Source organism: Fukomys damarensis, unplaced genomic scaffold, assembly GCF_012274545.1.
Source record: "Fukomys damarensis isolate Sample0158 unplaced genomic scaffold, DMR_v1.0_HiC HiC_scaffold_35, whole genome shotgun sequence".
In the NCBI taxonomy this organism is placed as follows: Eukaryota; Metazoa; Chordata; class Mammalia; order Rodentia; family Bathyergidae; genus Fukomys; species Fukomys damarensis.
Genome location: NW_022900947.1, coordinates 38,674,693 through 38,686,517, shown reverse-complemented (window position 1 = coordinate 38,686,517; position 11,825 = coordinate 38,674,693). Strand labels below are relative to the sequence as shown.

The following is an 11,825-nucleotide window of genomic DNA, read 5'->3' as shown; positions in this document are numbered from 1 at the left end:
CAGCTCTCGGCCAGGCCTGGTCTGCCCCTCGGCGGGAGTGAAGAGGGGTCATCGCCCTGCGGGCCCGCTACGAAACAGCGCCAGTCCTGAGCCTCCGCCAGGACCTGCCCTGCTCGGCCGCCGGCAAAGATGCAGATAAAAATAACCTCAGCCCTTGCGGGAGGCTCCCCTGACACCAGCAGAGAAATGGTCAGCTGTCGCCTGGGGGTGGGGTTGTGGCCAGGGCTTGTTTCTGCTAACCCCAGATAGTTTGTCACCATCCCAGGCTTCCCCTCCAACTTTGGTTTCTGGAGATTTAGGCATCAATATAAAAACATTTACACATACCTATATATGTAGAGATGTGTGTGTGTCAATTTGTGTAGAAGTTGCTAGGGTGGTTTATGATAATAAAAAGAATTTTTACATTTCTTCATAACTGTTGTTTCCCTTCAAAAATAACTGGTATGATAGCTTCTCTTAAAAAAAAAAAACATTATTTATTTCAACATTATTGAAAAGAATGAGCCAAACTGCCCACATTGTTTTACCTTTAGAAAGCTTTTCGTAGGTGATTAACTTTTTAAATATTTTAGGCATATATTCTTGAAGGAGTTATTCTAAGGGACAGAAAAAAAAAACATGAAATCTGTCTTCAGGGAAATTAAAACTGTCAAATAAATGCCGAAAAATCAGCTAAAGATAGTAGGCACCTGTATATTCCCAAGAGTAAAATGTAAAGGAATAAATGAAACTGAAAAGAGCAAAGTTGAAATTACTGAGTTTAAATTGTTCCTTGGCTTCCATGATTGCCTTCCGAATTCATCAGCTTCTGTGTGAGATGATTCTTTTTCTATCTGTATTATACCTGCTGATGCTTTTGGGGTTCTTGAGCTTCTGCTCTTCCTTCCCAGCAGCTGAGCAGTGAGATCCATTCCTTAGCCTCCACTTCAAATTTATGCATTTATGTCTCCAGCCTTGAACTTAACTGGACTCAAAGTCAAAGATGTTCAGAACTGGACTGCATCATATTCACTACTAAAAGGGCGACAACCATCCATTCACTCGGTCAACAAGAAACAGCCACAAGGTCAGTTTAAGGTGGCTCAGAAGAAACCCACATGTGATCTGCTGTCCTTAACTTGGTATTTAAACAAAGAGTCCAACATTTGGTTTTTTGCTCTGGATCCCACAAATTAATGTAGCTGAGCTGCTTGGGAGTCATTTTAGACCCCTCCGTGTCACACTATCAGCCAGTTGCCTGATTCCTGATAGTACTTCTTAAAGCTTATCCCCAGTCTTTACCGGAAAAGCCAAAGCTTGGGAAGGAGGTACTCACTTAACTTTTAGAGGAACCTTCTGTTGATAGCTTCATCTCATTTTTGGTGTGGTTTTGCTACAGTACACACCTAAGTTGTAGTATTAACCTCTTTCAAATCATTAGTAGTTCCCCACTGGCTTCAGAATAAAATGTATAGTTTTTGTGATGGTCCCTGTGTCATTTACTAGCCCTCTAACCATACCTCTCACTCATTTTTTCCTCATCCTTGTACCTATTCTCTCCATCCATACAAAGTTACTGTCTTAGTCACTTTTCTTGTTGCTGAGACACAAAATCCAACGCCTGCAACTTAAAGGAGGAAAGGTTTCATTTTGGCTCATGTTTATAGTCCATGGTCATTTGGCACAAAGGCAGGATGTCATGGCAGAGAGGCATAGCAGAAGACAGCTACTCATGGCACAGGGGTGAAAAGGAGAGACTGAAAGGAGTAGCTGAGGAGAGAAACCCTTCCAGGCCACATCTCCAGTGACCTTCCTCCTCTGATCAGACCCCACCTCCTAGCAGCTAGTTAGCTATAAACTCCCCTAAGCCATTCTCCTTCCCAAAGCCCTGCCTGTGAGTGCATGACACATTGGGGGGACATCAGGTGTAAACCATATTAGCTACCAAAGTTTTCCCTGGAGAAGTGCCTTGCACTCACCGTTTCCATGCTGTTCCCTCTACCTACAATGCCATTCTCTGCTCTTTTCCTTGACTGACTCCTTTCCATCTTTGAGGACTCGGCTCAAACCTCAGCTTTTCTTGGAAACTTCACTGAAGGCCCCCCAATCTTAAGTGAGACTGCATTTCTCTCCTGCACCTTTTAGTATTATGTGTGCTGCTGTACTACAGCTATTAGATGTTGTACTGCAGTTGTTAGTGATCCTGTCTGCTCTGATGGCCGATAAGTAATCCCTTCTAAGGATGACCCTGTGTCTTTGTTATCACTCAGAGAATTTAGCATATGGTAACTACTCAGTAAATGTTAAATGCATCAACTTGACAATGGTAATTTACATGAATTGACAGGGAAAAGTAAGGAGGGATGAATTTTTTGCCCCTGTCTCTTTTATGTGCCTATAAGACTTTTAAATTGACCATTTATTAAAGCTGTCACAATCTCATACTGTGTTTATGCAGATTAGAAGATAGCATCCTTTTCCTGAGGTCTTTTACTGCCTTTGGCTGAAAAGCAATATAAATGCATATTCAACTCTAAAATGTCTGCAGTGCCATATACCTTCTCAAATGTTGCAGCCTCATGCAGTACACAGCCTACACAACTGTACTCGGCAATTTGAGTAGATGGTGTTACTTTCTACATTACCACTTTGTGGAATTTTTAAATTTTTATCCCCCACATTTCTCAAAATGAAAATTCCATTTTCCATAAGCTTCAGTCAGTCTGCTACCCCTACCGCCACATTAAGATTCTAGTGCCCTTCTCTGCTCTTATTTAAGAGGCCTTGACTCTTAAATCCCTAGGAAGAAGAATGTTTTCTCTTCTTGAGGAGAACCTTTCCATCAAGCTTCAGATAAAAAAGGAACCCTACCCTTTAAGGTTGTCTTTTTCTCCAGTGTTCTGTATTGTTTTATTTGCTGTATCCTTGAAAGTTTTTGTTTTCCATACTGTGCTGTTCTGTGCTGAGATCTTTGGTCTTTACCCCTGTTTTAGTCAACTTGCTGTTTCTATACCAAATATGTGAATAGTCAATTTATACAGAAAGTTTATATTGGCTTACAGTTTCAGAGGTTCCATTCCATGGTGTATTGACCCTGTTGCTTTTAAGCCTGTGAGAGGCAGCACATCAAGGCAGGAGTACATGAGTGAAATCTGCTTGCTTATGGTGAGGTAGGAAAAGGTTGGCGGTCCTACTACCCCTTTAGGACCCCACCCTCAATCATGGAAAGGCACCCACTAAATCACACCTCTTAAAAGTTTCACTGTCTCCCAGTAGTGACCCTTTGAGAATTAAGCCTTTATGGATCTTTGGGGGAACACTTAAGACCCAAATTGTAGCCATCCCCCTTGACTTTTTCCCTTTTGGCTGCTATCAATATACAAATCTTTCTTTGAGTTAGGGTAAGGGAGGAAACATAGTTTTCCTCTGACAGTTTGTAACTCTTTAGCTATAGTTTTCTGTTTAACCTCTTTTATTCTTTTGAACATGAAAATGGATGCATACATATTGACATCTTTTTGATATTGGCTATTCATCTAACCAATTTGCTACTCAAAATTCATTTTTGAAGGTCATAAAGGCTCATCTTGAAAATCAAGTTCAGGGGCCTGGGATTTAGCTCGATGGTTCCACTACCTGCCTTGTAATTGCAAGGTCCCAAGTTCAATCCCCAATACCCGCCCACAAAAAAGGAAAGAAAGAAAAAGAAAATCAAGTTCAACAATATCACCCATGTCTAGTTTTCTTACCATTCATCATATTTCTAGTTTTCCAGCATTTAAAGTTTTCCAAGACTACATTATATTCTTAACCCTTTGCTTCCTTCTATATTATTTTCCACAGTGAACTGTTATGGTCTCATAGTTTTAATTTACCTCTAGACTGCGGAGGACTCTACAATTCTTGTGGCTAGTCATGAGTGATCTAATATCCAATCTCAAACCTTCAGTAGCCTTTGAAGCTTGTGCTATTTCATTCAAATCAAATGTAAATGTGTAAGCTTTTCTGCCATCATTCTTCCTTAACTAATCACCATTCAATAAATGTGTATCTTAACCTTGCTACAAATTTAGTTGAGTCTAAAGTAAATTTATCCTTTTAGTTTAGACTCTCATTACCTCAAGTTTCCATTGTTACAACATCCCCAACATCCTCCTTACTGGTATTTCTCTGTCGTGTCTCTCTTAAAAATGCCAGTTTAATGTCCTGCAATATATGTCATCCACGCTCAGAAAAACCCTCCATGACTCCCAGGTAAACCAAACATAAAGACTAAAGTCTGTACTCTATTGTCCATAGACCTTTTCAGCCGTGCCTTAATTTCCAACTTTAGTCTTCCAGCATTGTCATATCTGACCCACAGCTATGGCTTGTGTTTAGATGTCCCGCCAAAGCCTCATGCAGATGAGGTGGGACTTTCTTTTTCAGAGGTGGCTGAATCTGGAATGTGTGATGCTGGCATTAAGGGAGTGTGATTACTAAACCACTACACATGAGTGATTGGTTTGGTTACCCCCTCCCACCCCAGCCCTGGTAATCTGAATAAGATAAAAGGGGCAGAAAGATGCTTTTAAACTCTCTTGCTGTCTTTGCTGTTGACCCTCTGCCATATGCCACCCTGCCTTGGAGCCAGTTGATTATGGACTGAAATCTCTACAAATGTAAGATAAATAAACCTTTCCCCCTTTAACTTTGGGCATCAGGTATTTTGACTCCACCATGAGAGAAAAGTAATGAAGACACCCCATCTACTCTTCCCCGGTTCCCTAAAAACTCCAGGTCATCCTGACTCTTTTCTTTCTCAATTCTGCAGTATAAATTACCTATGTTAATGATTTTGGCACCTGAACATACAGAGTACTTTACTGTATTGTTACCTATCTCATGTATACAAATCAGCCTTATAGTATAGTAAGTCCCTGACTTACAAAAATCCAAGTTGCGAACTTTCACAGATACAAACAGACCTTGCATTACAAACATTTGGTAATACAAACAAATTGTGAAGTAGCATACATGTCTACCTTACCATTTTAAGGTAATTGTAAAAGTAAAAATAGTTTATTTACAGTATTTTCGTGTATGTGTTTGGGTTTCTTATGCTTCATATTGTTTATTTGTGTCAAATGTGTATAAGACTCACTCTTTTTGGACTTAAGAATGAATCTGTTCTCCTGGAACAGAATTTGGTTGTAAGTCAGAGACGTGCTCTACCTAAATGATAATGATCCTGAACTCTGTGTCTTTTGTGTTTCTATTTCTTGAATGTTCAGCATAAAGTGCTTAATATATACCTTCAATGAATGAGTCTTCACAGACCTCTGAAAACTGTAGACTGGGCAGTATGCATTCCTTTTGTGCCTGTGTTATATAAGATTATTTCATAATATGTCATTCAACCATAATTTAAGGCAGAAGTTCTCAAATTTTTTGGTCTCAGGTTTCCTTTACACTCTTAAAAACTACTGAGGATCCCAAAGAACTTTTATTTTTTATGGGTTATAACCACTGATATTTATCATATTAGAAATTAAAACAGAAAGTTTGAAAACACAGGAATATCCAAACAAGCACTTGGTTAGCTCTTAGAGCGCTCACATCTGTGTAACATTTGGAAAATTTCATTGCCCATTCGAAGTTTTTTGTTTTGTTTTTTTGGTGCCAGGGATTGAACACAGGACCTTGTGCTTCAGAGGCAGGTGGCAGCACCACTGAGCTAAAAACCCAGCCCATTGCCCATTCAAGAAAGTAGAAGAGTAAAAAGAAAATAACATCTTAGTGTTATCTTTAAAATATGTCTGACATTCTATGCCCACACACACACACACACACACACACACACACACACACACACACAAATTAGTCTACCCTTTAGAAATTGCTGGTGTAGAATAATGTTAATTTTAGTCAATGGAATTATAACTAGCAGACTGTGTGAACTGTTCTAAATTCATTTCATATAAATGAGTATGTATAAATTAATAAGTTGCTAATAAGAACAAGATTACCCACTGTAGAATATATATGACACCTCTTTATACCTTATTGACAGTCAGACTGTTGAAAACAGAGAGGAAAATATATATCAAAGAGTCACACTGAAAGTTCTACTACACATTTCCTCTAAGTACAATAATGCCTTTACTTGGAACGTGTAACTCAGTTGATTAATGGAATATTTATTAATAATCAATTCATCTTTTTTGTTTGTCTGCCTTCCCACTGCTGGGATAAAATACTTAATATCCACAAATTAAAGAAGAGGTTTATTTAACTCACAGTTTTAGAGCGTGCAGTCCATGGTTATCTGGCTCCAAAGCAGAAATGCAAGGGTGGAAGAGTTTGCAGGAGGAAACTGTTCAACCAATGACAGGCAGGAAGCAGAGACAGGAAGAAGCCAGGGATAAAAATGGATCCTTTCAAGTCATTCTCTTAAGCAACCCACTTCTTGCAACTAGACCCAGTTTAATTTTTCTAACTACATTCAGCTATGAACTCATCAGTGGAGTATAGCACCCCCATGATCCTCCTTCCAAAACCACTACCTCTGAACACTCACTTTTGGGGACAGTTTAGGTCTATACCTAACAGCTTTCTTTAGTTATAATTTTACATTTAATAAAGACATAAAAAAGAGTAGAGCTATTTCACTGTGTTCTATTTCATTTTTAGCAAAGTTCCAATGGCCCTGTAAAGAAGTCCATGCGTGAGAAGGCTGTTGAAAGGAGGAATATTAATAAAGAGCACAATAGCAACTTCAAAGCTGGATATATTCCAATTGATGAAGATCGTCTCCATAAAACAGGATTGAGAGGGAGAAAGGGCAACTTAGCCATCTGCGTGATTATCCTCTTGTTTATCTTGGCTGTCATCAATTTAATTGTGAGTATATGGTGCAAATATTCTCTTTTTAATTACCAGGGGAGAAATTTTCATCTTTTTTATAATGATATGGATTTTGTTTCTCTAATTTCTTTTGGGACTGTCTTATTTTCTGCTTTTCTATGCACGTTCATGTATAAAAAACTAGTAGGCTAATACTTTCATATATTATATTAATCTCATTTAGAAAAAAATGACTGATGTTTTGTTGATGCACTTAACTTTTAATAAAGGCAGAGACAACTCACTAGAGGACGACTTTGCCATGATTTTCTTGCCTTCATCTCTTCTAAAAAAAATAACCTTTTTTTTTTTCATTCAGCTGTTCCTGTATTTGGTGTTGCCCTTCACCTAGGTTTTAAATCTAGAGGGCTTTTTTTTTTTTTTTGTTTTTTTTTTTTTTTTTTTTTTTGGTGGTTCCAGGGATCGAACTTGGGACCTTGTTTGTGAGACAGGCAGTAGAACCACGAAGCCAAATCCCTGGCTCCTAAATCTAGAGAATTTTGATGGCAGTCGCAGTCTGTTATTTTGTAATCCTTAGTCCCCACTGTCAAGAATGAAAGCATCTAGTAGACGTTGCCTTTTTCCAAGGATTTTTACTCTTTTTAAATAAAAAATCTTTTAATATTGAGATTATTACTCTCTGGAGGTTAATTTTGAAACCCTCTGCTGTGTGTGTAGATTCATGTTTTCAGAGACTGATTACTGGTGTACATAAGACTGCTCATAAATCTAATCTGTAGCAGCTCAAAAGTGATTCCATTTATGTTGTTTTTACTTCTCATGTTCGTAAGACAGTCTATATTTTATGTATATCAAAACATTTGGATCTAGTTATTCAATGAAGTCAGCAAGATCTGGCACTATCCATTTTATAGTAGGGACCATACATAGCTCTACTAATTATTAAGCACATTTTCTGAATTTATTTTATCTTATATTTTGGTTTCATTGGAGACTCCAGGTTAAGATGGCAGATTAAAGACATTTCTAGCTTATCAAAAAAACTCATTTCAAAGTAACAATGTTAACAAACAGAAATATCTTTAAGGAAAATGAAAGATAACTGAAGTCCTAAACCACAATAGATGAAGACAAAAAGTAGTAGAAGGAACATCAGATAACAGAGGAGAGGCTGCTTGTGTTTGGGGACAAGGTGGCAGGTTTGTAGAGTGCTTTGCACAACCCTGAAAGCCTCAAGAGTTAGAAGTATAAGCACTATACCTTGAAAAGTTGGAGCTGAAACAGAATTTGTTTGACAAATTTCCTAGTAGTGAGATGCCCCAGGCTTACCCGCTCTTCCAGTGAACGATTAGACAGCTACCCTTCCTCCCCCATCCAAAAGTAGTGTGTATCTGGACATTCTGGAACAGACAGGTTATTGCTGCCTGACATCATTATCCACAGAGGCTTCTGTGGGTTTCCATCCTAAACGCAGGACTGTTTGAATGCTGAGTACTGAGACTCCATTTCCCATACTCTCTTACCTTCATCCTCCACCCCCCACTTGCTGGCATTAGGTGAGAAGCGCCCTCGCTAGAGAACTGAAACACCTAGATAAATGATGTGATGTCAGTGACATTTGGTAGGTCCATGAACCGTCCCTATTGTTATAAGCCCCACTCTAAATAGAGAATTTCCTGTGGACATTTTATAGAATCCTGTTAAATGTGAACAGTGAGCCAGGAATTACTAGATTTTTTTTTTTAAGGAAAACTCCAAGAATTGAAATAACAGGTCATTTAAAAGGAGCAATTAAAGAATAAGAAAGAACTCAGAAATACATACATACAAATAAATGAGTGGTTGGTTGGTTAGTTATTAAGAAATAAAGAGACAAGTTCGATCCCTGGTACCAAAAAAATAAATAAATAAAGAGGGCTGGGAATTTAGCTTGGTGCTGCCGCCTGCCTCACAAACATGAGGTCCCAAGTTTGATCCCTGGTACCAAAAAACAAAAAAAAAAAACAAAAAACAAAAAAAGAAATTAAAAAAAGAAGCCCTTCCACAATGTTCAAGAAAATTGAAAATCCAGTCCAGGAGAAACACTAGAGAGAATATTATCAAATGAATTAAGAAATGTTTCTAAAATTAAGTGGAAAACTACCATTCTGGGTCCAGTATAATTAATTAAAAAAAAAAAAAAAAAAAAAAAAAAAGACTCACATCCAGCCACTACTGTGAAATTTACAAACACCATGAGTAAAAAAGATACTAACATTTTCCAGAGCAGGAAGCAACAGGTTGTATATAAAGAACACAAAGTCAGGGTGGCATTAGACTTCTGAAAAGTGGCATTGGAGCCTCGAATGCAAAGTACAGTGGCTTTTAACATTTAGAAAGAAGGTAATTTCAAATCAGTAAAATACCTAGCCAGAGTATCAATCAAATGTGAGGTATTATAAAGACATTTGGAAAATGGAAGACAAGGAAACTGGATATCTCATGCAAGAGAAAGTCCGAAGTTACAGCCTGAAAGTGAAGAAAAGCTTCACAGTTAGGGCTGTGCTGGATGCCAGACATCAGCCAGTCCAGACTGGAGCAGGAAGATGGGTTCCAGAGAGATTTTCTGAGAGAGAAAAATAGAACTAATACTTGGACTAATTATCTTTATTATCTGAATTAAATTTAGAAACCTTTTTATGGAAAAATTTGTGGAAATGTTACAGGATTAAAGAATTAGATTTTTCAAAGAAATTAAACAAATAGACACAAAGTACAAGAAGCTGCTATCATAGTGTAGTATCTGGGTTAGTAGTGAACAGCATTTATATGGCCATAATACAGAAGGTACTGAACATGACTTTAACTTAAAACTTGGAATTAGAGTTGGGAGAAAAAAGATATAAGTAAGCTAACATTCTCATATGCTAAAATAAGATGTAGATAAAACCTAAAATAGATAAATGAAGAAATAACAGTATACATATATTACTTAGAAATATGAGTAAATGCTATGTGAAATAGTTAAAATGGTTGAAAATGGTTATCCTAGGGAATGAATTATAGAGAAGATAAACAAAATAAGAACTGTTCTTTTTTTATTCTAGACCTTTTAGCATATTTTAACTCCATGGCAATTTGCATGTAATCCTGTCATAAAAATAAAGTTGGTTTGTTTTTAAGCAGAAAACCACTTGATATGTTCATCTTACTGACTGAATATTTCAGGAAGTCTTTGATGCTTTGGCAGTGATCTTCTCTGTCTTCCAGGTGAGTCAGGTGTATGCAGTTTATTAATGGAGGGCTTGCACTCTTTTTCAGATAACTCTTATTATCTGGGCTGTGATTCGAATTGGACCAAATGGCTGTGACAGCATGGAGTTTCATGAAAGTGGTCTGCTTCGATTTAAGCAAGTGTCTGACATGGGAGTTATTCATCCTCTTTATAAGAGCACAGTAGGAGGAAGGCGAAATGAAAACTTGGTCATCACTGGCAACAACCAGCCTGTAAGTTCCCACATTACCGTGTTAAATGTGGTATGAACATGAAGAAAAGCAGCAGAGAACAATTCTTTACAAAAAACCTAGAGTTGATTACTGGATATACATGTCTTCCTTTACAGAAAATAAAAATACTATTATAGATTCATGAATGTATTTTTCATAATCTATATCTAATAATGATTGATTTTATAATCTATAAAGTGAGATAGTTTCTTAATATTCTACAGTTTGTTCAATGGTAGCATTGTCAGATGTGATCAGTACAAGAATGCATAAGTTATTCTTTTCTCCTCCCTGTGAGGATGCTATAATCAAAGCACATTCCCAGGTTAGAATGTCTTGTATTTCCTGGGACTCTGGAAGAGGATATGCTACTCTGGTCAGTAGCAGACCATGCCAGGTGGCAGCTATGATACAGGCTGTTAACTGAGTAAAACTTCCAGAAGGTATTCTTACCTCCATCTCTGGCCATATTCACTATGACCCCTGTATTTGTGTATGAAGTAGGGTGGGGATGGATGCAGTGAAAAGTATTTGAAGTTAGTCTGTTATTGTAGTTTTTAAAAATAGCATTTGCTTTTGTTTATTCTTCATTAATTTTGGTTGCAGCATTCTTTGAAAATATTCACAATAAAATGTTTTTCCTGAAGATTGTTTTTCAGCAAGGGACAACAAAACTCAGTATAGAAAAGAACAAAACTTCTATTACGAGTGACATTGGTATGCAGTTTTTCGACCCAAGGACTCAAAATGTCTTATTCAGTACAGACTATGAAACTCATGAGTTTCATTTGCCAAGTGGAGTGAAAAGCTTGAATGTTCAAAAAGCATCTACTGAAAGGGTATGATTTATTTTCTTTGCTTTACTCCTAGGAGAAAATTATTGTCTAAAGTTGCAAAGCAGGAGGACAATCTTACTACTTCACGGTGGTACGAAAGAATATTGCAGAATGTTGGAAATTATTTTAGATCTTTTATTACCTTGCTTGTCTGAGCATTATCAAATCCTTTCTTTGTATCAGTTCCCACATCTAAAAAATTTCCTTTCATGTCTCATATTTGAAATGCCATTTCTCTATGATAATAATTCTGATATTAATTTGGAAACTCTTCAGTACTTTATTTTGTTTGTTTCATTCTTAGATTACCAGCAATGCTACCAGTGATTTAAATATAAAAGTTGATGGGCGTGCTATTGTGCGTGGAAATGAAGGAGTATTCATTATGGGAAAAACCATTGAATTTCACATGGGTGGTAATATGGAGTTAAAAGCTGTGAGTATATTTTTTTAAGAATTTAAGAGAATTATTGGGTTCTTGGATACATGAATCTATATATGGAATAGTATACCGTTATTAAAAATGATGATTTTTTGTTATAGAAGATATTCAGAATAGAATGTAAGCAAAGTTATTTAAAATAATTTGTGAAATATCACATTTTTATTTTTCAGAACATATATATGTTCATAAAGACCTGGAAGGATATGTCAAAATATCAATAATATTTATAG

At 37.0% G+C, this 11,825-nt stretch overlaps 1 protein-coding gene across 2 annotated transcripts in view; it reads left to right on the top strand.

Annotated features, from left to right (window-relative positions):
- Positions 1-38: 38 nt before the first annotated feature.
- The window catches only part of Sgcb (sarcoglycan beta), an 18,609-nt gene continuing 6,822 nt past the window's right edge, over positions 39-11,825 (top strand). Inside the window, exons 1-5 of one of the 2 annotated variants that reach the window (XM_010640236.3) lie at positions 39-189; positions 6,655-6,864; positions 10,129-10,314; positions 10,962-11,153; positions 11,455-11,586. In XM_010640236.3, coding sequence (XP_010638538.1) covers positions 130-189; positions 6,655-6,864; positions 10,129-10,314; positions 10,962-11,153; positions 11,455-11,586 — 780 coding nt within the window. In that variant the 5' untranslated portion in view covers positions 39-129. Of the gene's footprint in view, positions 190-933; positions 1,070-6,654; positions 6,865-10,128; positions 10,315-10,961; positions 11,154-11,454; positions 11,587-11,825 lie in introns of those variants that run through there. The other variant, XM_010640237.3, reaches the window with a different exon arrangement.